This window comes from Sarcophilus harrisii, chromosome 4 (genome assembly GCF_902635505.1).
Source record: "Sarcophilus harrisii chromosome 4, mSarHar1.11, whole genome shotgun sequence".
Classification (NCBI taxonomy): Eukaryota; Metazoa; Chordata; class Mammalia; order Dasyuromorphia; family Dasyuridae; genus Sarcophilus; species Sarcophilus harrisii.
This window is the reverse complement of record NC_045429.1, coordinates 347,883,938-347,907,824: the sequence shown is the minus strand read 5'-3', so window position 1 is coordinate 347,907,824 and position 23,887 is coordinate 347,883,938. Positions and strand designations below refer to the sequence as shown.

General features: G+C 40.1%; 1 protein-coding gene across 10 annotated transcripts in view; it reads right to left on the bottom strand.

The window, feature by feature from the left end:
- The window catches only part of MSI2 (musashi RNA binding protein 2), a 521,162-nt gene extending 497,641 nt beyond the window's left edge, over positions 1-23,521 (bottom strand). For 4 of the 10 annotated variants that reach the window (XM_031966451.1, XM_031966454.1, XM_023502150.2 and 1 more), the window contains exons 1-5: positions 22,485-22,775; positions 22,156-22,196; positions 21,745-21,826; positions 20,868-20,952; positions 16,741-16,782 (exon numbers count right to left, since the gene is read on the bottom strand). In XM_031966451.1, coding sequence (XP_031822311.1) covers positions 16,741-16,782; positions 20,868-20,952; positions 21,745-21,826; positions 22,156-22,196; positions 22,485-22,546 — 312 coding nt within the window. In that variant the 5' untranslated portion in view covers positions 22,547-22,775. Of the gene's footprint in view, positions 1-16,740; positions 16,783-20,867; positions 20,953-21,744; positions 21,827-22,155; positions 22,197-22,484; positions 22,778-23,326 lie in introns of those variants that run through there. The other 6 variants (XM_031966447.1, XM_031966450.1, XM_031966452.1 and 3 more) reach the window with 5 other exon arrangements.
- Between the last annotated feature and the right edge of the window lie 366 nt (positions 23,522-23,887).

Here is a 23,887-nt window from a genome sequence, read left to right as displayed (position 1 = left end):
ACAGGGAATGAATTTTCCAAACAAAGCAATTTTCTGCAAAGGCTGGTTTAGTCATAATCCTATCTAGATTTTGATAGGAGCATCAACTATGGAAGGTGGGAAAGAGAATCCCTTCTATCTCAATGGCCCCAAACCTGTCACTATCAGGGATGCTCATCTCCTTCAACCTTCCTGCATATAGCCCCTGTCCCTTCCAGGTTACTGGTCAGACGTGGACTCTATTCCTAGACAGGATCCTGTACCTGTAAGAAGGAATCCAGAATCCCTCTTCTTCTTGGACTATTAAGTCCTTCTCATAGCCAGGTTCCTCCAAGGTCCCCACTCCATTGAACAGAAACTTGGATGAGCAGGGAGTTACCCATTACCATTATTCCAATGACATGGAGATTCACAAGGTCTTATTATCTGCCTCATCACTGTGTCCTTAAAGTTCTTTGGATCTTATCCAGAACCTCAGGAACTACAATCTGACCTGTCAATGTCCCCTAAGGATTTCTACACCTTGCCTCCTGCCCTGCAGATGAACCTTCCAATACATGCTATCTCTCTCAATTTAAGTGAGTTTTTTTCAAAGCAGGGACTTGTGGCATTTTTTAAATTTGTATCCCAAGAACTTAATAGTGCTTGGCACAAAGTAAGTGATTAATAAATGCTTTTCCACTCATTTCTTTGGTCATTCATAAATGGACTGATATTTGCATAGGTTGACAGACTTATTACTGTGATGTCAGCTGAAGGATGGAAGTTGAAGAAGCATAGTAGAGAGGAGCATAAGAGTTGTACCAAAAGATGGTACAACTGCTTAGGGCCAGACTCATTGTTGAAGCAGACTGGGACATGGCTAGAAATCAAAATGGTGTAAGCCAAAGACTAACTAACAATACCTGATCATCATAGGGATGGTCTGCCTGAGAACAACAATGTCAAATGACTTGTAGTTATACGAAATGCTGGCTCAGCTAGTATCAACAATGACCAGCCAAGATGATCCTGTAGTCAACTTGAGGTCCACTTATCTTAACAGATAAACAAACTTATCCATGCCTGTACTTCATCAGTATAGCCTAGATCCCAAAGCCAAAGGGCAAGGACCACATATAGCATAAGCTATTGTGGACCACAGATCATGATTAGAATTTCCCCACTGCCTCATCCAATATGAGTCTACAGTACCTTTGGCTGCCCTTTCCTATCTCCAGCACAAACTGTTTAACTTTGCTCTGCCATGCCTAAAAAGGCTATTAAAATCTTACTGGTGATTCAGTCTTTGTATCATTTTCCACCAACTATTTGTTCAATGATACCAATCGATCAGTCAATAAACATTTATTAAGTACCCACTATTGCTAGACACTGTGCTAAACATTAGGGATTCAAAAAGAGGCAAAGGAGCTCACATTTTAATGCAGTAGACAACATGAAAATAAAAATATACAAAACAAATTATGTATATGATAAATAGGAAATAATTAAAAGGAAGGCACTAGAATTGAGAGGTTGGAAAAGGCTTACTATAAATGATGGGATTTTAGTAAAAACTTATAGGAAGCCAAGAAAGAAAAAGTTGAGAAGCACAAGAATTCCAGGCATGGGGGACAGCCAGACTAACTGCCCAGAGCCAAAGAAAGGAGTATCTTATTTGTAGACTAGCTAGAAGGTCCCTATCACTGGATTAAAGGATCCTTGGTGTGGAGTAAGATGTAAGAAGACTGGAAAGGTATAGGAGATTAGATTGTAAAGAGCTTTGAAAGTTCAACAGAGCATTTTGAATCTGATCCTCTAAGTGACAAGGAGCCAATGAAGTTTACTGAGTGTAAGATGGGGTTGTTTGTGACCCAGTCAGGCCTGTGCTTTAGGATAGCTGAATAGCTGAATAGAAGAAGGATTGGAATGGAGACGAGGCAGGCAGATCCACCAGCAGGCTATATTGTATAGTCCACATAAGAAGTGATGAACATCTAACAGACAGCATCGGGTTTAGAGTCAGGAAAACCTGGAGTCAAATCCTGACCGAAATTTACCAGAATTGAATGATCCTGGACAAGTCACATAATCTGTATGTGCTTCAAGCAACACAGCATTTATTTATGAAATTATAGATATATTAAGATATGTATTAATAGAATTTTCTACACTGGGAGTTTCCTACATCTATATGTCTTCAGGTCAAATTGTCTACTCTAGATGAGTACTTCTCAAAATTTTTCTCCTTGTGACCCTCTTTTGCCCAAGAAATTTTTATGCAACACTCAAATCGGAAAAGAGTTGCTTCTGGCAATATTTGTGCACATGTAGTGCAAAGCGTTCATATTATGTGTTCAGAACCAAGGCTACATTGAAGTTCCATGATGCAATATGGGCAATCGCTGCCAGAAATGCTTTGGATTCATTATGCATTTAATTTTGAATTAATTTTTGGTCATTGCATTCAGAAAACTTTTACTGTTACCAAATTTTTCATGACTTCCACCCCCATATGGGGACTATGACCCACAATTTAAGAAGTTTTGCCCTAAATGGGGTATTTTTACCTGAATCTACTGAGTGGAAGAGTTGACATAGTAGAAGAGAGTGCTAGACTTGAAGTCAGAGGAGAAACAGATTCAGATTCTGTTTCTGACACTTTCTAATTGTGTAACGACAGGCAACTCATTTAACTTCATTGGTCCTCAGCTTCTTCATCAGGAAAATGGGTACAATGACACCACAGTATCTACCTCACAGAAGTGTTGCAAGAATCAAACAAGATAACACTTTGCAAATTTATCATCTTATATAAAGTCAGCTATTCTAACATACTGGCTAGAGAGCTGACCTGAAAATTCAGGAGAACTGAGTTCATATCCTACCTCTGAAGTAATGGCTGTGTAATGCCGAGCAAGTCTCTTCATCTCTCAGTTAAGTACCAGACAGGGCTCTTAGTAACCCTCTAAAACTAAATTGCAGAGAAAGTGCCAACCTGCATTGGTAGAAAGAGTTTTCCTCTTCCAATGAAATTACAGGTCCAGCTCCTAGACTAAAGACCCTTACCCCAACTCCCCACTTCCCAAGAGCATGGGCCATCTGTATCTCTCTGTCTCTGCCTCTCTTTGATCTCTGTATAATTCTTACCATAGTAATATAATAATGATTACAAAATTCTGATAATGGGAAGTTCCATTAGTATTAATATTTTGGGGCATACACAAGTAAAAGTTTTCAGGACATTTCCTATAACAATGAAGTGATTTTACCTTAATAGCAATGAAAAATATTAATTTACCATTTAGACAATATTTTCAGTCCTTGTCCTGAGATATAATAGAATATATAGGATGGCATCAGAGAAACGTACAGCTGGTGTGTCAAGGTAAGAGTATGGGTAGATTGCTAGCTAAGGGAGTGTTACCTAATTTTCATTCTCCACTAGTATCCATATAATGTCAAGAGAAAGTAAAGAGAGTCCCCACAGTAGTGCAAATTCCTCCACCTCCCCTACCCCCGACTCCAGTGGATATTTAGGACATAAATAAGAGACGCACTGGATAGGTGGCAATCTATATCCCTGGAAGGAGCACTCATATGACAGATCAACTATTATAATTCTTCTGACACCATCCTTTCCTCCAGGACAGCAAAACTGCTGAAACTTTACACCTTGGACAGGAAAGCTTTGGATAGGTTCCCCATCTTTCATCTAGTTGGTTAGGGTCTTGCTGAAAAGGAGTGACTATCTAAACAAAACACCTTCCAGTTAGGAAAAGCTGATGTTGCAAAACCACAAGCTCTAGGCAAAGAAGGACAATTTGAAGATAAATGCAATCACAACATGCCCATGTGGCAGCCTGCCAAATATACCATGCCCAAGCAGGACTTAAGCTCAAAAGAACTTTAATTGAATTCTTTCAGTAAGTACAGCAGAAAAACTGATGATGAGATCCACTCCACCAAGTCAGTCCAATCTTCAGGTGTGTGGACCCCAAAAAAATAAAAAATCTGGAAGTGAATAAAGATATTACACTGATTGTATTTGGAAAATGCAAACACACTTAAATTTGCTGAAGGCCCCTTCATCAAGTCAGAAGCTCTTGAAACCAATGATTAGCTTTGGGGACAGAGATAGAAAATAACATATACATCAGCCTTGCAGAAAATCACTTTCCAGTTGTTTCTAGGGTCAAGGCTAGATTAAAATACACACACACACACCCACACACACCCCACAACACAATTCACTATTTTCTCTCATCTAACTCAAAAGAAGAGAACAGACTTGATTAGTACTTCCTAGAGTTTTGTTGTTATTATTTTATTACATATAAGCCCAAAAGTTTTTTGCCTTAATTGTAAAGATGATACATAAATCACAAAGGGGCCATGAAAAGAGGCAGCAATAAACACTCTCCCTCTCCCCCATCCCCAGCATCTCTTTTTCTGAAGGTGTCAAACTACTCTTTGAAGCCTTGGTTAATTCCTTGGTTAATGTCCTACTCATCCTTACTTCTGCAGCTACCACAAGGATGTCAGATGGAAGCTCTCACCCTCAGTTGGAAGTTGGAGTTGGTAAGCACTGAGTGGAAAGGAATGACCCAAGTCTCCATAATGAGTCAAATCAGGGGATGAGGAGAGAACACCCAAGTTTTTCACTTTCCTATTAGATATCATAGGTTGATAACCCTTGGAACTGGAGAGCACCTTTTGATGTTACCTAGTCCAATCATTTTATTTAATAAATGAAGAAACTAAAGTGACTTGCTTAGATTTACAGAACAAGCTGGGACTAGAATCCAGGTTCAGTGATTCTATTTTCAGTCTTCCTGCCATCACTCTATGACTGCCTCTTCTCTTATCTGAGCAGTCATAGTTTTCCCTCAAATCCGGGAATTCCTTCCATCTCTTGCAGAGTTACACAAATAAGAATACAGAGGGTGGTTTCCAAGGGACTAAATATTTATAAAGCAATTGTCAAGATGACCCATTTGAACATTCTACTTAACCGTGGATATTAATAGGGCTCTGAGTTTGGGACATTAAAAAAAACACAACCAAAAACCTGGCAGGAGCTCGCCTTCCCTGTCCCTGGTATCTATTTCAGACAGCGATATTGAACTCTCTTGGCAGACACTTTTGCTATCCCAATTGTGCCCAGCTCCATGATGTCAGCTTCACGTGCCAATGACCAACATTGCACCAGGTAGCCAGAAGAAGAAATAAAATACCTCTTGGCTTAAAACTTTTACTTCTGAGCAGAACCAGGAAAACAATATATACAATTATAATAATAACTAACATTTCTATTGCACTTATTCTATGCCAGGCGCTGTGCTAAGCACTTTACAATAAAATTATAAAGACAAACAATTTTGAAGACTTAAGAACTCTAATCAATGCAATGACCAACCGGGATTCCAGAGGACCGATGATAAATGCTCCTGACCTCCTGACAGAGATAATGGATTCAAGATGCAGAGTAAGACATATATTTTTAGACACCAACAATGTGGGAATTTGTTTTGTTTGACTATGTACATTGGTTTCAAGGACTCCCCCTCCCCCTCCCCCCACCCTCACCATTTGTCCAGGAGTAAGGAAGGAGATAGTATAGAAAAAAGATAGGGAAAAAAGGAAAAGAAAAGAGAGTTATGAAGTATTTTTTTTTTAATGCACAGAAGAGAACGGAAGGCCAGAAAGAATCAAAGGCTAACAGGGCAACTTTGAAAGTTACATGTTGAATTTATTATCTGTTTAAGAAAAGCAAGTCTACAGAACAAAGACTCACAATTTCATGTACAACTTTCTTTTTCTAGCCTACACTCTCTATCTGAAAATGCTCCCCTAATTTGATGTTTAAGTTTAGACTAAAAAAAATTTTGTTTAAATCTTTTACTTTTAACAGACAGAAGAAAAAAGATGGGAAAGCAGGGGGACTAAAGCTAGAATCTCTAGGGAAGAGACATTTGAAGTATCTTGAATCAAGGTTCTCACCATTCAACTTTCAACCAGAAAGCAAGAGCGTGCACACACACACACACACACACACACACACACACACACACACACACCAATAGCACAGCCGATAGAAATCCAACCTAAATTAAAAGTATGGGAACTTTTTTCACTAGTTCCTACCTAGTCTCCCCCATCCCACCTCTCCCTACCAGCCTGGTTCCCTCATTAACGTCACTCAACATCACTTTTTGTTACATTAGTTCTTTCATTCTTTTACCCCTGTAGTCAGCCTAAAGTTCTTTCCTATTGTTTCCTCTGCTCAGGGTTCTTTGGGACCCGATCAAAAGACCTACTGGAAGAAAAGAAGGCTTTTTTTTTTTTTTTTGAGTGGTTCCCCTTTTCTCCTTCTCCTCCCCCACCCCAGGTCCTTCTCTTAAGCATTGTATCTTTAACACACACACACACACAGAGAGAGAGAGAGAGAGAGAGAGAGAGAGAGAGAGAGAGAGAGAGCTTTGAAATTAGTTTACAATGTGGCAGCATTGACAAGAAGAAAACAGCTACTAGATTGCAGTCAGCCTATTTGTAAGGACCCAGAAAAAAAAAAAAAAAAAGTCATTTTGGTGAAAGCTAGGGTCTTGAATTTTTTTTTCTGTCCTTAAAACAATAAAAATGCAAACACCAAAAGGAAAAGAGGCCCAGGGAAGAAGGAAAGTGAATCCCTTGACCCCTAGGAATGTTTTTTTACACCTTTCTAGAGAGAAAGAAGGGCTCTTTCCGTAGACTGCATCATCAAGCACATTTTATTAGATATTTCTAAAGCTTTGAATTTCTCACATAATTGAAATTGAAACAGCCATTTGTGGTGCTGAATGGATTTCTAAAGGAAAAAAAATCTGTTCATGAGCTGGCCCTTTTCAGTACCCTCCCTCTCACCTCAACCTAAATTCAAGCATCTCTTGAACACTCAGACCCACATATGGACCTCTCCCCACCCCGTTTATTTTTTACATCCTCCACTGCCATAAAAGTTATATGCTTCTTTACTGCCTTAGATTTGGAGACATCTGGGAGAAACTCTTCCCAGACAAAAGGCTAAAAAAAGAATCCATTAGGATTAACTTGCCTGTCACGGCCAGTGACAAATAAATGAATTTGATGGTTTTAGATCAGTCATTAGTGGACCTACCCCCAGGCAGATAAAGACCAACTATTCAGGAGAGAAACAACTTTAGCCTGGAAGTCTCACCAACACAGAGGTCCCATTTCCAACTTTAGATCCCAATCTCAAGAGAAAGCAAGGGAGGGAATATGCTACAATGGAAAAAGCCAGATCTGAAATCAATGAACCCAGATTCCATTTCAGATTTTGCCATTTCCTTCCCATGTGACCTCAAAAAAGTCACCTTATATTTCTAAACATCACTTTCCCCATTTATTAAAATGGGGGAAGCTGAACTAGAAAACTACCAAGTCCCTTTCAGCTCTGGATATGATCTGTGACCACTTGTCTGTAGGCAGGTCAAAGAGATCCTCAAGGTTAGAGAGAGAAAAGGTTACCCAAGTTTTCATCAATCAACAAGTATTTAATAAGCACTTAGTAAGCATCAGGCCTTCAGTTGGTGTCAAGTGATGGGAGTGAAAAGAAAAAGTGGAAATAATCCCTGATCTGGTCAGGGACTTACATCCTAATGGGAGACAATATATACATAAATAAATATATACAAAATATACATAGAGTAAAAGAACCCCAAAATAGATACATCAAAGGCTCTTTCTCCTCTTCCTTCCTTTTTTACCTCAATGTAAAGACAAGAAGAGTCAACTTCCATTTGGGTCACTAAGAAGATCCTGCCCTGTGAAAGCAGATCCTCTGAGCTCACAGTCTGTGATAGTATGTTCTGAAGAAATGGTCACCAGCTAACAACTGATACAGAGGCAAAGCAAAATCTGTGTCCCGACATAGGCAGAATAGTTATTCAGCCAGCTTAAAGGTTGGGATACAATACTGAGAAGGTAGAAGAGAAGACAAAAACGTTTCATAATTAATTCTGGGTAATAACCACTTGTGGAAGGGAAAGAGAGGAGAGGCAAAGTGGGAGGAGAACAAATATTTAGGAGAAAAGAACTCTGAGGTTGCCTTGAATATGGCCATAGACCAAAGATCAGAATGGGACATGGCAAGCATAAGAGTCACCTGAAAAGTATGAATCTGTGGCTGGTGAATAAATGGGATTTTTTTTTTCTTAATAAAGACCAAGGTCACGGGCACCATCTGTGAACCCATGTGAGCCAGTCAGCTTTGCTCTGTTTCACAGCCACAGACCGGGACTTGAAATGCTAGCCAGCTGTCTCAGAACTGTGTACCACTGGCTGGAAGTGTGGCTGGCTGACAATACAGATGTGTCCAAGAAAACCAATTCGTATTCGGGAGAGGGGAGAGGAGAGGAACAAACTAAACCACATGCCCCAGCAACAGTGTCACCTTTGGATACAGGTGAATCAAAGGAATATATGTAGATGACTTAGAGTTGGAAATAGCCCTATCGAATTGTCTTAGATAGTGACATATTGATTCTAGAATCTCCCACTTTTGGCACAACAGACCTCAGAGAGTCATCAGTTTAGAACTAAAAGGATTTTTATAAATCAAGTCTAATTTCCTCATTTTGCAAATGATGAAATTAAAGCCCAGAGAGGACAGTTCAGAATGAAGGCTCAACTTCCTAGGCATTCCATGATGCATCCTCAATGTTAACCTCGAAAAGTTCAACTCCATTCAAAGCTGCGGCAAATACACACAATGGCTTCTCATAGCCCAACATTCTCAAATCTCAACTACTAATTATTAGTCTGATATTCATTGTCCTCTACCATTTGGTCCCAAGCTACTTTCCTAGCATGACTGTTCTCTTACAAACATCCTGAACTTTATCCATAGCAAACTATTACCCTTTTCCTAAATATGTTCCAATACTCTCCTGCCTCCTTGTGCCCACTGTCTGGTATGCCCTTCATTTCCAGCATTCAAAATCCTATCTTTCCTCTCAAGTCTATTTCTAACACATCTCCCCTACAAGGCCTTCCTCCAACCCAGATCATTACTACCACCACCAAGAAACAGTGAGCTGTCCTTCCTCTAAAATCCTATGGACTTTCTCTTTGGAGCCCTTTGCTGGCATTAATAGCCTAATTGTAGTTCATTGTAAATATGTCTCCTTCTCTCTACTGACTCCAACTTCCAGGAGGGAATTTATAGACTTAGGCATCTTTGTATCACTCAGGGCTCTGTACACAGCAAGAACTCAAAACTGTCAATCAGGTAACAAACATAATGTATCAAGCACTTATCATGTCATAGGGCACTATTTTTTGAATGAATGAATCAATAATAATAAATCAAGGTTCCTTGAGATTTACAAAGTGCTTTCCTCATAACGAGCCTGTTAAATAGGTAGGGCAATTATTATTGCTTCCATTTTACAGATGAGAAAACTGAGACTTGAGGAAGTTAATTATACACATTCACACACTAATAAATAATCAGCAACTACTAGGTGACACAGAAGACAAACACTGGACCCAGAGTTGGGAAGACCTGGGTTTAAATTCAGCTTCAGACATTTACTATCTTTGTGAACTTAGGAAAGTCATTTCACCTCAGTCTACTTCAGTTTCTGCATTTGTAAAATGGGATTATGACAACATTTACCTTCCAGGTTGTTGTGAGGATGAAATGAGATACTGTATTAAAGTGCTTTGCACATCTTAAAGCAAATATAGAAATGTTACTATTATTATTATTGACCAGATCTGAATCCAGGTCTACTGGCTCCAGAGCGAATGCTCTCTATGCCATGTAGTCCCTTGTGGATGGATGTGGATGGCTAAATATACCAGATCCAGTTAAATGGGGAAATCACAGATATAGAAATGGAAGGAATAGTCCTATCCCCTCATTGTACAATTGTATAATTTGCAACTGAATACAAGTGACTTATTTGAGCTCACAGAGATACCAAGTAGCAAAGATGAAATTTGAACCCAGATCCTCCAACTCTAAATCCACTACTCTTTCAATCGAATTAATCTGCCTCTTGGTATGTAAACTTATTGAATGGCTTCTAGCCCAGCAAGGTTGCTGGATTTAATAATGCAGAATATATAATGATAAATAGATGCCACTTCAAGGAAGTCACCCAAGGTGGGAATGATACCTTCTAAGAGATTCCTTCTGTCCAACTCTCTCTGATCACAGGACTCTTCCTTTTCTGCTACAAAGAATTTCAGAGTAAAAGAGCTTTGCTTCTCTAGAGGAGGTCCATGATCTTCATCTTAAAATCAAAGAATCCAATTTAGATAGGGAAAGGTAACTGCTTATAATATGCAGTACTTGTATTGTGATTCCCCTTATATTTGTATTTCACTTTGCTTGCTATGTTATCCTATATTTGCAACAACCCTACAAGGGCATTTCCATTTTTCAAATGGGAAAAATGAGTCACAGAATGGGTACATGACTTTCTTAAGATCACATAGTTACTTTAAGTGATACATAATCTTCAACTGGCATTTTAAAGCCAAATTGGTTGACTTGCTCCCAAGTCTCTAGTTCCCAGAAAGAATTTGGTGATTTATATTTGGGGGATTAGAAATATGATGTATTGAAGCCCCAAGGTAAATAGTTAGGGAGGCACAATGGAGAATAGGGAATGGACACATTGGAGAATGGGAATAGGTGTTAATGTCAGGAGAGTTGTCTTATCTAAGATTGAACAGGGAGGTGGTAGTAGTTACAGGATTTGAAATCTCTTGCTTTACTTTTATATTATATAGTATATATAAATAAAAATTTAAATAATCCTTTAAAGAGGGAACTCTTGCTTCAGGTCACAACCAAAATAAGAGTTCACTGGAATTTGGGCCCTTCTTCCACTGAATGCAGAGGAGATAGTTCCTTTGTTACTTAGTAAAGTCTTTCAGAGGTTCTGTAGGTAAACAGTTTCTTTCTAATCCCAAACTCTATGATGCTTTAAATCATACATTTAATCATACATTCTGCATACAGCAGAAAAAGAATGAACTCAAGGGGGAGACTGAGAGGACCAAAGGCAGAAATCAATCAAAAGGAGTCATTTATAATAGACTATTAAAAATGCACACGTACACCACTCTGGAGTAATAATGATAATGATGATAATTATAATAATAATTGCAGCTAATATTTGAATAGTATGTGAAGGTTTGCAAAATGCTTTACAAGTATTATCTCATTTGATCCTCACAGCAACCCTGGAAAGTGGGTACTATTATATTACCGCCATTTTTACAGAAAAGGAAAATGAGGCAGAGATTAGGTGACTAGCCTAACATCACACAGCTAGTAAGTATTTGAAGTTAAATTTGAATTCAGGCCTCCCTGACTTTGGGTCCAGTACTTTGTGCAATATGCCACTATGAATCACAGAACACCTGTCTCTGAGAAATTAAAAATGATTATCATACAAAATACAAGAGATTTATACTGAGAGGGCAGGCTGTGACATTTGAAAAATAAGGAACCTTAAAAAAAAAAAGCAACCTCAAGTTAAAGGATCATAGGATCATAAATTTCAAGCTAGAATTTAGTCCAATCTCCGCATTTTACAGAAGAGGAAACTTGAGCCCATAGGAATGAACTCCTTTATATAGTGAGTTGCAGAGCTGGGATTCAAACTTAGCTCCTCCAACTCCAAATGTAACATTTCCCCACTGTACCATGTTGGATAGCAGTAGGAAAACATAACTGAAAAAGAAGGATTGGCCACATAACAAGAACAGGGGATGACTGGTGGGCAATGCAAATATACCACTGATAATGAAAAAGCCCTCAATCTCCATATTGGGTGAAGCACTTGCAATGAACTTGTGAGAATACAGAATGAGTTGCAATCTGTGTCACTGGAGGGAACAATAACAGTAGGGAGAGCATAGATACAATAGAGAGATCCCAGAATAACTTGAATTTTCTGATCCAGTATTTCTTAAGAATACCTGCTGAAAAGCTGAGTTCTGGTACTGGTTCTTTCACTAACTCCCTAAATGATCTCTCAGAATAACAAGTTTCTCCACCTGAAAAAAAAGACGAGGATGACCCAAGCAAGGTCCCTTCCTTGACAAATAACCTGATTCTATGACAGATGAATTACAGGGAAGAAAGAATTCAATTTAAAACAAGCATTTAATGAGCATCTAAATTGATGGGCACCACACTATGCACTAGTGAACTAAAGCAAAAATAAAACATTCTTTATCCTCAAGCACCCTACCTTTACAAGAGCAATACATATATCATACATGCACAATATATACACCCATACATAATTAATAATACATAAAAAGACATATAAATATACACATAACTTTAAGACATATACATCCATAAATAAAAAGACACACACTATATATATGTAAATAAAAAAGACACATACACACACACACACATATATATATGTAAAAGACACAATTAAACAAGTCTCATCTCCTTTTATATTTAATCAGCCAGAATCCAGCAACAAAAAGCTAGCAAAAGATTTCATCTCTGCCTTCAAAAAGTTTACATTCCACTGTGAGACACAGACAGCAACAGGATACGATAAGCAGTTCCAACACTAAAGTTCCTTCCTTCCAAAAGAAGGAAAAAGAAAAAAACTCTTCCATGGCCCAAGCACACAGAGAAATAAGGGAAAGGTAGCTGAAGATTCAGTCAGAGGCTGGAGAAACATAGGCTGTAGACTAGGGTCTCAACTTCTCAAACCCAGGGACCCTTTCTCTCAAGTTCTCAAGTCTAAAGGCCCCAGGTACCATGTTGAAATAAATTCCATATACCTGCTATTTACAAAGGAAACAATTGCATCTCCCAATCCCAGTTTTACAGATTTTTCAACCACAAAACATTTATGGGTTGACAAGAGAGTTTCTATTCAGAAGGAAAGAAAGACAGACTGAAAGAGAGAAACATAGAGACAGAGAGAAACACAGAGGGAAATGTACAGAGAGATAGAGATGGACAGAGAGACAGCAAAGAAACTGAGAAACAGAGACAGAGAGTGAAAACATCCTCAAGAGAAAGATGAGGTTGTGAAGCAGACATACATTTTCGTCAAAATGGACTGAGGTAATTAGTGTCCAGCAGCCTCTGAAGACTTGACCCTCATAATTAGTTAATAAAATTCAACTGTACTTTTCCGCTGTAAACGCTGATTATTTCCTACACTATGGGGATAAATGAACAGCTGAATTCAAAATCCTTAATTCAGCAACTCATTAAAAAGCAGATCAAAACAGATTTTTATTTATAAAATGCATTAAAGAATATTATGACAGGACAAATATTAAATCTGTTCTTGGCTGCCACTATTCTTTTTAGCATTAAGTTATACTTTCTCCCAGCCATCTTGCCTGAACCCCTTTACAGAGAAGTCCTCTGCTCAGCATTAGTTGGACAAACCACCCAGAGAGATTCTGGAATCGATGGCTCATGTTTCAACAGCATTTTTCTCAAAACTACCATGGAGGGGATCATGAAAGTATAATAAATGGAAATGTGGCATCATCCATCCAAAGGTACAGACCAAGGAAGTACCAGAGCTGGGCCAGAAACACAAGTCTATTAGTTCTAAATCCAGGCCCCTCTGTCACAATGAACTGAAATACACTGACATATCACTGGCAGTCGTTCCATCCAGTGAAGACCAGTGGTTAACACCTATCCCTAACTTTACAATTCTTAAATAACCAAAAGCCATATTAAGGAAGACAAAAGTATATGCTCGAAATTCTATATTCCTTCCAAACTCACTTTGCCAACAGAATATTATTAACCTAAGTTGCAGAAAAAGAATTCTTGATCAAGTATGGATTGACCTAGATATTCTCTGAAGTTCCTTCCAGCTGGGATTCTGACACAACATCTTAGTGACCAAGGCCCCAAATTTTCAGTCTGGTATTTAAAGCCCTTCATAATATGACTGCTAATGACTTTCCTTGTCTTTCTTTATGGTACTCCCCATTGGGGACTTTGTTTTAATGAATTGGTCCATTATATGACATTCCATCTCTAACTTTGGTGTCTTTGTACACGTGTCCATCTCCCTCACCCCATACATCTGGAATATACTCCCCTCCTTTTCTCCACCTCTTGCAAGACTAGTTTCCTTCAAGGCACCTATCAGAGACTACTAGTCATGTGAGAACTTTCTCATTCCTCCTTAACTCTCTCCTTCTTGAAATTACTTTGTATTCTCTGGTATATGCTTTGTATTTACTTAGCTGTCTATTGCTGTGTCCTACCCTTCAATGGGAAGCAAGCATGGGCAAGAAATGTTTTTCATGTTATATTTGTGTGAACAGAGAGCAGCAAAAAACCTTAAATGCTACATGTGTTTAATAAATATTTCTTGAATTGAATGAATGACCTTAATGCTGTAGTAGGTAAAAGAAGAAATAACTGAGGAAATAAAGGGAATTGTATGAATTGAGTGAACCATAGTATAAGTCACATCTCTCTGCTCTACCTTTTACATTCTCACTCTAGGGTAACTTGTTCACTTACCTCACTAGGGTTTTGTAAAAATGGACACATTTGAAAAAGGTATCTTAAGGAGTCTAGTAGAAAGAAACTGGCAAAGTAAGGTATAGTGAGATGATATCACATGAAAAAGGGATTTGTGAAGTTTCCCTGATGAATGGCATCCCAAGAACTGTCAATTTCAGACAGAGACTTTTAGGGTCCAACAATTCAATTATAAATATACTACATATGTGGAGAACATTTGTACAGCTATTTCAGGAGCCAGAAAAAAACACTACCTCTCATCCAGGTCCAGAAGTGGGTCACTGAAAAACCAAGCAACCTATTGTATTTTTATGAAAGTAAATGACCTTATCCTACCCCCCCCCTCCCTCTCTCAATCTCTCTGTATGTCTCTATCTCCCTCTCTCACACATACAAAAGAAGAAAAACAGAGAGTACAGGGGGAGGGGAGAACAGAGGCCACCCAGGGTTAGAGTCAGAGATTTTGGTTAGAGTCAGAGATTTTTTTTTCCAGTTTCCTTCTGGAGTAATCTGACCCTAGCTCTCAGCAATCAAATGAGTAACCTGGAAATTTGAAGATCCACATTTATGGGGAAAAAGCAATTCAACTAAAGGCAGGAAATACTGCTAATTCTATTTGGACTCCTGAAATTCTGGGCCACACAGTCTGGAGTGCAACTCTAATCCAACAGCTTAATCCCAAAACCATAAAACCTTACAGTACAAACCTTTTGATGAGGACAGAAATAACCTTGCTCTTCACTAATTAGTATTCACTCAAACTGAAAAGACTGTTTTGAGGCAAGGAGAAAAATATTTAGCTACTTTTGCTTAGGTTTAATTACTTTACAATACAAATAACATTAAAAAAAAAAAAAGTATCAGCATCTATCTTACTTCATACATGCAGTCCTTAAGCCATCATACCACATGCCAACCAACTATTTTTCCTGGGTGGATTTTAAATGTGCAAAACCATGCCTCTCCACACACTAATAAAATGTTCCCCAGCTCCTGGGAGAGTCTGCCTAAAGAAACAAATTGAGTTTGTCTGCTTGCTGCTCCTTAGTCCCTTCCCTTCTGGCTCACAATCAGAAGTCTCAACTTTTCTCTTTCTACCAATGGAGTGCCAAAAACACAGTGCACGTGTATGTACACACACACACACACACACACCCCCTTTGAATTACATATAGAGAAGGAAAAGTTTCAGGAAATTTTTCCATTCAATATGTAAATCAAATCCCTGTTTTTGCCGTCACATGAAATGAAGCTGTTTTCCCCTTCTAATTTGGCAATCTAAAAACTACTTTTAAATAGAAGGGGGTGGGGGGATGAGGGGGAAAGTGCCCTACATATGTACTCATGGAAAAGTCAAGTCTTGTCTCAGTCCTTCACAACTACTCTAGCACTACTTGTACAAGGTTACATTTCAAAACTTTTCTGCCCAGGGACTGGCATGTACTCAAGAGTACGAGCACACTTGTACTCGCACGAACACACTCTCACTCACTCACTCACACACACGCACACATACACACATGAACACACAGAAACCTAATCTCTATTCTCTCTCTCTCTCTCTCTCTCTCTCTCTCACAAACACACACACACACACACACACACACACACACACACACATACACAGTAGTTTCCAAGGATAGCCTATAAGCAGAGTGTAACATTATCCAATCAGATTGAAACCAATACATTCATTATCACCTTTCTAAGGTCCAGAGAGGCCTGTGCAGCTCTTAACATTTATTTTCTGAAGAGGCGACATGCGACTAACTAAAGTTCTTCAGGATAAAGCAGGGATAGCCCAGGAACTCTCCAAGCAGTGCTCAAAAAAAACAAAAACAAAAACAAATTTCCCATCTAAAAAGGTACCACAATTAGTTTCCAATGCCATCTGAGCTACACTTGAACATGATGCTGATACACCCAGGATACTGGCTGAAGCCATAGAAAGGCCCCTGACCAAGACACTCACTCTCTTCTACCTCCCACTTCTCACCCCCAATCAAGCACCAGGGAAACTACTTCAAGTCAGTTAAATCAGCCCCACAAAGCCATTCTCCTGTACTTACATGAACATATGCTGATACCCTTTAAGACACCATAGGCTTGAGCTTTCAAAAGCTTTCATTACCAAAAATTCTTCATTTGAAACCTGAACTGCCTGGCACCAACTCTCTATGTGCCAAAAATCCTCCTACTGACCCCTCCTGACTTACCTTGGGCTGTGCTCGACGAGGAAATGCAACTTTGGGGTCGATCTGAGGGGGAAAAAAGGGAGGAAGAAGTTAATGTTGCATTTTAAAAAGAAAAGAAAAGAAAAGAAAAATGCCAAAAAAGCACCTAATTATAAATCACTCATTTCTCAGGCTTGCAAATCAGCATTTTATAATCTTCCTAGGCAACTCACAAGTACCCTGAACTTTGACCCAGCTAAACTGTGGAAAAAACTAAGAAATACATTGATCTTTTCCATAAACTGAGTATTCAAACTGTAATTCTTTAAAAACAAGATATTATTTGCTATTAATTATTTAGGCAAGGGTTTTTTCCTCAATTCAACACTGAATATTAAATGTTACCTGCTTTCTCATCTGTGGCACACAGCTGGAAGAAAAAATGGGAATGTTATCTGGGGTTTAAAAAAATATAATCTGCAAATTAAATTTAAAGCTTCTTCCAGCTTTAAGTAATTGGTGATTTTTCATACCCTGCCCTTCTTCCACCCAAATAAATAAAACAGGAAGGAAGGGAGAGGGATTCCAAAAAGAAAGAACACATCCAAAAGAAAATGTAAATGAAATTATTCATTTTTTTAAATTATAATTGCATTTTTAAAAATGAGTCTTCTCTATTGATAAAGCTATCCAAAAATGACTTCAAAGCCTGACATGGGAAAACAAAACAAACATCTAAAACACTACACCAGGTAAATACACCTGGCATTTAAAAACCAGAAATCCTTTCATGAGGGTGGGGTAGAAAGAAGTTACCTATCTATGAATCAGGAAGGTAAATTCAGGATAAAAGCCAGTTACAGGAATAGTAAAAAGTAAGCCCCATTATGTTACCTGAAACTGAACTTGGGGGGCGGGGGGCATCAAATTCAAAAGCTTTTTTCTATTTAGTTAAGAAAAAATTACTTAAATGATACAGATTAGGTACTTAGAGAATCTAACACAATAAGGATTTTTTTTTTTTAAAAGTTAGAAAATTACCACAAAACCTTTTAGGTCATGGGGCAGAAAGAGTGGATTTTAAACTGATAGACTGAGAATAAAGGAAGAAGGAAAAGGGGGGAAAGTATTTCCATGGTTAGTTTTCCTTCTGCTTTTAAATATCATGAATCTCTGGGTATATTTATCATAAGAGGGTGAAATGAATATCGCTACAAGTTACTTATTCTGAAGTTTTGGCTTTTATATGAAAAATATTGCCTTTTAAAAATGTACGTCTGAATCCAATTTAGTTCTGCTAAAAAGAAAAAAAAAGTCAAAATTTTAACAAGGGATTTTGTTTGCCTCCCCCCCACCAAGAAAAAGAGCAATTCAGTTTCTTTTTTCACTGACTCACCTCACCTTGGTAGTGATGTAACATGATGCTCTCCTAGTAATAGTTTAAATGTCACAAAAACCTACTTACCTAAACTACGCTATTAAAATGCTTTTAAAACTGTACTAAAAGTAAGACAGGCTCTAGTTTATGTTACCCTATTTTAAAACATATGCCTGAGAAATGAGAGATTCTATGTTTTTTTTAAGCAAAAAAAAATTTTTTTCTAGAAAACTATCCTTTCATAAAGATTAACATGACGAATGTATCTACCAACAGATCCATCAATGACTAGGTATTTGTCTACAAGAGAAATACAACAGGTGTGGATTTTCCATTCTGCCAAACAAATTGTAAGACAGGTACATACTTATTCAAAAGAAATAACCAATTTTAAAAAACTGGTTTCAGACTGTCATGTCAAAATGCAAAAATTAAAGTTATATTCAAAAAAAGAAAAAGCGCTAAAATGAAGAGAATAAAAAGCATGAGGTGGGGTTCGGGGGAGAAAGGGATGATGATTCCATGAGCAGGAAAGGGACAAGACCATCTTCCCATCAAAAAAAAAAAAAAAAGAAAAGAAAAGAAAAGAAAAGAAAAGAAAAGAAAAAAGAAAAAGAAAAAACTATATGACAATGTTAATTTCCAAAAGTCAATTCTCATAACCCAAGTCAAAAGGACTGTAGGTCAAAATAAGATCAGTTTGGTTTAACACAATTTTCCCCCTTCACTGGGAAAACTTTACACAGGCCGCAGGTATTTCTGACGGCTATCTGAGGTGAACATGGCAAATCCGTACCTTTTGCACATCCCCGTCAACTATTTTTTTAAACTACCAAAAAATTAAAAATGTGAGTTAGTTAGGTACAGTTCTACTTACTGTATCTACAAGTCCTCTAGGAAATGACTAGGATACTATTTTTGAAACGAATAGCCGTTACCTAAATAAAACTTTAAACGTAACTGTAAACAAGATCCTCTTTTCCATGTCAATAAACCAACCGCCTCCTGCGCTGAGTTGAAACAAAGTCAAATGCTATGTTATACTAAATAACAGTGACTGAAACATGGCTACAAATACTGAATGAGTGAGAAAGTAATTGATTTGTATCTTATTCCAGATAGGGTTTGACTTACCCACCATAGCTCTAGCCTACTCTATGCTGGATCATATTCCCCACATAAATAACATTTTTGTTTCTTGGGGTGAGGGGTAAAGGGTGTGTTGGAGACTGGAGAGAAAAGAGTAAGAGGAAAGGGCTAAAATCAATTCCTGGAATCTGTTTCAAAATACTTCTTCATTTTTTTTTTTTTTTTTTTTTTTACTATCTTGAAAATATCTAGTCCAAATATTATTAGGGGAGTGAAAGAAGTGAAAGGAGAGAGGGGGCTTCTGAGAATGATATTCTTTGGACACACAATCCAATGATCATATCACAAATGATTATTTCTAGGATGAATGGATACATATTCAGCAAAATTAGTAGAGAAATTAAAAGGAGAAAGATGAGAAATACATTAAAGTGATTTCTCTCTAATCTGAATTAGGGTCAAAATTGGAGAGTAAATTTGACAATCCCAGAAAGCTTTCTCCTGGTTGATTTTGCCTTAGGACTATTTTATGTTGAGGAGAAATTCTTTTACCCCAACTCCTTATTTTATAGATAAGATTAAGGGACTTGCCCAAGGTCACAGGGTCAGTTAAGGCTATGCTCAGGCCCCCTAACCCTTGACCAAATGTTCTTTCTATCACCTTAAATATAAGGTGATAGAAATAAAATCTCTCACATCCACGCCCCAATATCAAATCTCAATGTCACCTTCATGCTACTGGTTGATGCAGCAATATTAAAATTATCAGAAGCTTTCCTGGAGGGTGGGCAATGGACTAACCAGCATCATTTATTATACATAAAACAGTTTAAAAGACACTACTCCTTCCTTCCCACCTCCCCCTATCTTCCGACTAAAAACAAATGAACAAATCACCCAAACTAACTTATTTTCCACCAAGGAATTATAATCTAACCATCTTTTCCCCTCCCAATTCAGACAATGGGTCAATTTCATGCCTGACCTCTACTTGAATCATTTCACTCACTCTGGTCTAGAAGGCTTCAAATTCATACATAAGTATCCAGAACCACACTGAAAGTGTTTGATGTGACAAGGAAAAAAAAATCCATTCAAAATCTAAGGCTTTATCACACCATCTGGAGGTGAAGCTTTAAAGCAATCCCGGAGAAGGGATATTCTAGTTTCTCTATTCTATCCCTTCCAAAACTAAATCACTCTTGGGGTTGAACCCTTCAGAGGGAGATTCTAGCATGGAAGAAAAGAAGAATCCCTAGGAAATAGGATTTTCCCTCATCCCCATGAAGTGACCACTGAATGAAGAATAAAGCTTTGCATTCCAAAAACCCGCCCCAAAGGGAATCTCTCTCTTCAGCCAGTAGTACCATGTGCCTTGCTAGTTGACAAAGAAAAGTTGCTTGCTCCAGCTTGAAGTTATGAAGTCTTTTTTTTTTAAAGCAACTCTTCAGTATATAAAAGCTCCCCCATAAAGATCTCCAATGTTGCCCTCAAATCCCCAGGACTGCAGCTGAGAAATTTAGAAACCACATACTAAAAGCTAGTCCCTCCCCAAAGTGAACTTCTATGCCCAGTTTGCAAGCTCTCCCTGCAACCTACACAGAACTCCAAGCACATCCTGAAAAAGGACGCTGTCTCTTTAAATGAGCCTGTCATAGTCGGAAACGTAGCAGAAAGAGAGCGAACAGCAACAAAAACATACCGTCTTCGAATCTAACTCATGATGGGGCTGAGCTAATACTTTATCTACACTTGCTGGGTCGGCAAACGTGACGAAACCGAAGCCTCTGCAATAAAACAAAGAGGAGGGGGCGGGGGGAGAAAAAAAGAAAAGACTATTTTAAAGAAAAAGGCAAGAATGAATGAACCCCAGCCTGGAAATCGGCGCAAAATTCTCCCTCCTTCCTACCCCGCCCCGCTGGTTCCCCTCCCCCAGCCCATTCCACTTACTCTCCCCAGCCATCCAGAAATGGGGGGGTGGCGCGAGATTGGGGGTTAGGGAGGGGGATTAAGGGTCAAAGGAGGAGAAGGGAGGGAGCGCAGAGGTAACTTAGAAATTGCTCTGCCTCTCCAATCATTTGCCACCTCCGTTTCCTCTCCTCCTCCTCCCCTTAATGCTTTGTTTTATACCAAAGCATGCAGGGCAATTGAGATTCACCTTCCACGGAAGAGGTTCAAGACTTAGGGAACGGGGAACATGGGCGAAGTGGAAATCTGTGTTTATGTGTGTGTCTGTCTGTGTCTGTGCCTCTGTATGTGTCTGTGTCTGTAGACGTTTAAACTATTTGCAAAGTGGATGCTGCAAAACGTCATTCTAGAGGCGAAAAGGGGGGTGAAGAAAATATAATATAAAGCCAACATCTCTCCCGGAGTTAACTCCATATGATCGACCACCAATAATTTAAGAGGAGGGGAGCGAGGCCGGACAGGAAAGAGGCAATGCAGGGGCATTCAGAGAAAAACAAAACAAAACAAAACACCACCACCCATTCTATCCCATTGATACTTCCACAACCACCCCCAAAATAAAACTTTAACTTTGTTCTAAATAAAAACAAATTCAAAAGGGAGAATTTTACCTGGAGCGTTTGGTGGTGGGATCTCTCATGACCATACATTCTCTAATTTCTCCAAATTTGCTAAAATAGTCTCTAAGGCTATCTGTGGAGAGAGAGACGGGATGGGGGGGGTGGGGGTAAGGTGTGGAAAAAGAAAGAAAAAGCAATGCAAATTTTGATCACTGACAAAAAGCAAAAGTAGTATTTTCTTTCTTTCTTTCTTTGCATTTCTTGCACACACAAGGAAAAATACAGCAATAGAGGTCGAATAGAGGGCTCGGAAAGGATTTGCTATTTAAAAAAATAACCTTGCACAGGAGAAGTGGGGAGCCAATGGCGGGGGGTAGGGGGGGGTCTGCACTGGGATAACAAAGAGCAATAAAGAAGCCAAGAAGGGGGGGTCCTGGACTCCCCCCTCCCCTCCTCCCTTACCTGGTGAGGTTTGCCAGCTCAGGCCACCGATAAACATTTTACTAGAGGAAGAAAACATAACAGAAGTGAGCACAGATGTCAGATCGGCCATTTTGACGTGTAACTTACAAAAGCTAAAAGGAAGAGGGGGGGAGGAGAGAACTGGGAGGTGGGGTGGGGGGGAAGGTTACAGCGAAATGCAATCAAACAAAGGTGTGGAACTTCCACGGGGGTGGAGGTGGAGGTGGAGGAGGGGAGGGGGGAGAAGACGTCCTACAAAATGCATGGTCGTCTCCGTTGCAAGGGGAACAATCCGAGAGGTGGTGGTGGGAAGGGGGTGGGAAACTTACCCAGGGTCGTGCTGTGAGTCGTTAGGGCTTCCAGAGGTGGCTTGGCTCCCATCTGCCTCCATATCTGAGGCCCCCCCCGCCCCCCCACCCCAAAAAATTAAGCCCCACAGTGATCGGAGCAGAGCAGCGGCCAGCTACAAGCCCAAAGATCTCCCTCCTCCTCCTCCTCCTTTTCCTCCTCCCCCCCCTCCCGAGCTACACCGAATCTCACAGAGAGACGGAGCCGGGGAAGCAGCGAGATCCGTCACACGTGGGATCAGCTTAGCTCAGCTCAGCTCCTTCTCACCCCCCCACTCCTCCCCTGCCTCCCCCCCCCATCCCCACCTCACCCCCTCCCTCTCCCCACCCCCATCTCCTCCTCCTCCTCCTCCCCCGGCGCACGTGGGGCGGAGTTCTAGAACGTCGTGTAACCAATCCCGGTGACGTCACGCAGCCTGGTGCGGCCCCCTTCCCGCCCTCCTCCCACCACCCCCAACAATCCCAGCGCGCGCGCACATACACACACACATATACACATACACACACACACACACCCGCGCGCGCGCGCGCACACACACACACACACACACACACACACCAACCGACGGGACAGATGCGCACCCGCACACACAAATACAGACACACACACCCATACACACTCACACGCGCGCGCGCGGATCGCACCTAACGATCCATCCTGCCCTGGATCCTGCGGGCGGGAGCGCGAGGCGAGTGAAGCGGCCGAAGAGCCCCCCGAGTTCCCAGGATCTCAAGGGCAGGGATCGCTGGGCTGGGGGGGAGAGGGAGGCTCCCGAAGGTGTGCGTAGGGTCGGGGAGAATTAGAAAGACGAGCCGTGCCTAACCTTAATAGCGAAGAGGCGAGGACCGACCGGGAGAGCTAGCTGACTTGTCCCTCCCTCCCGAGGAGGTCTTCAGGGCACCGCTGCCCCTCCATCCCTCCTTCACTTCGGTCCGCTCCATTCAAGTTTGCTAGCTCATCCCTAGGGCCAGCCTGCCCCTAACCTGGAGCTGTCACCCGCCTCCTGGCTTCTCTCTTTCCAGTCCGATCGCAGAAAATTTGGGTCAAGGACATCGAGAGCGAACTTGGGCTGGCCGCGAAGTACAGACAGGGTGGGGTTTTATTTTTCTGGGGTCCCTTCGATATCCTGCCCTCCCCCATCTCCCTGAAAGAAAAGAAAAGAAAAGAAACCACCACATTCTAAACTTTTATTATCTCTTTCCACTTGGAAGTCGTCTCTGGCCCCCACACTCTGGGACGTGCCACGCTGTTCCCCGGCTTTTCCTGAAAAACACTGCCCCGGGAAAGGTCTTCTTGGAACTTTGAGAAAGATAGGCGGGTTCTGTATCCGGAACTAAGTGCGTGGGGGAAGGAGGCTTTTAAGTTAGTAATGCAGCTTTTAATA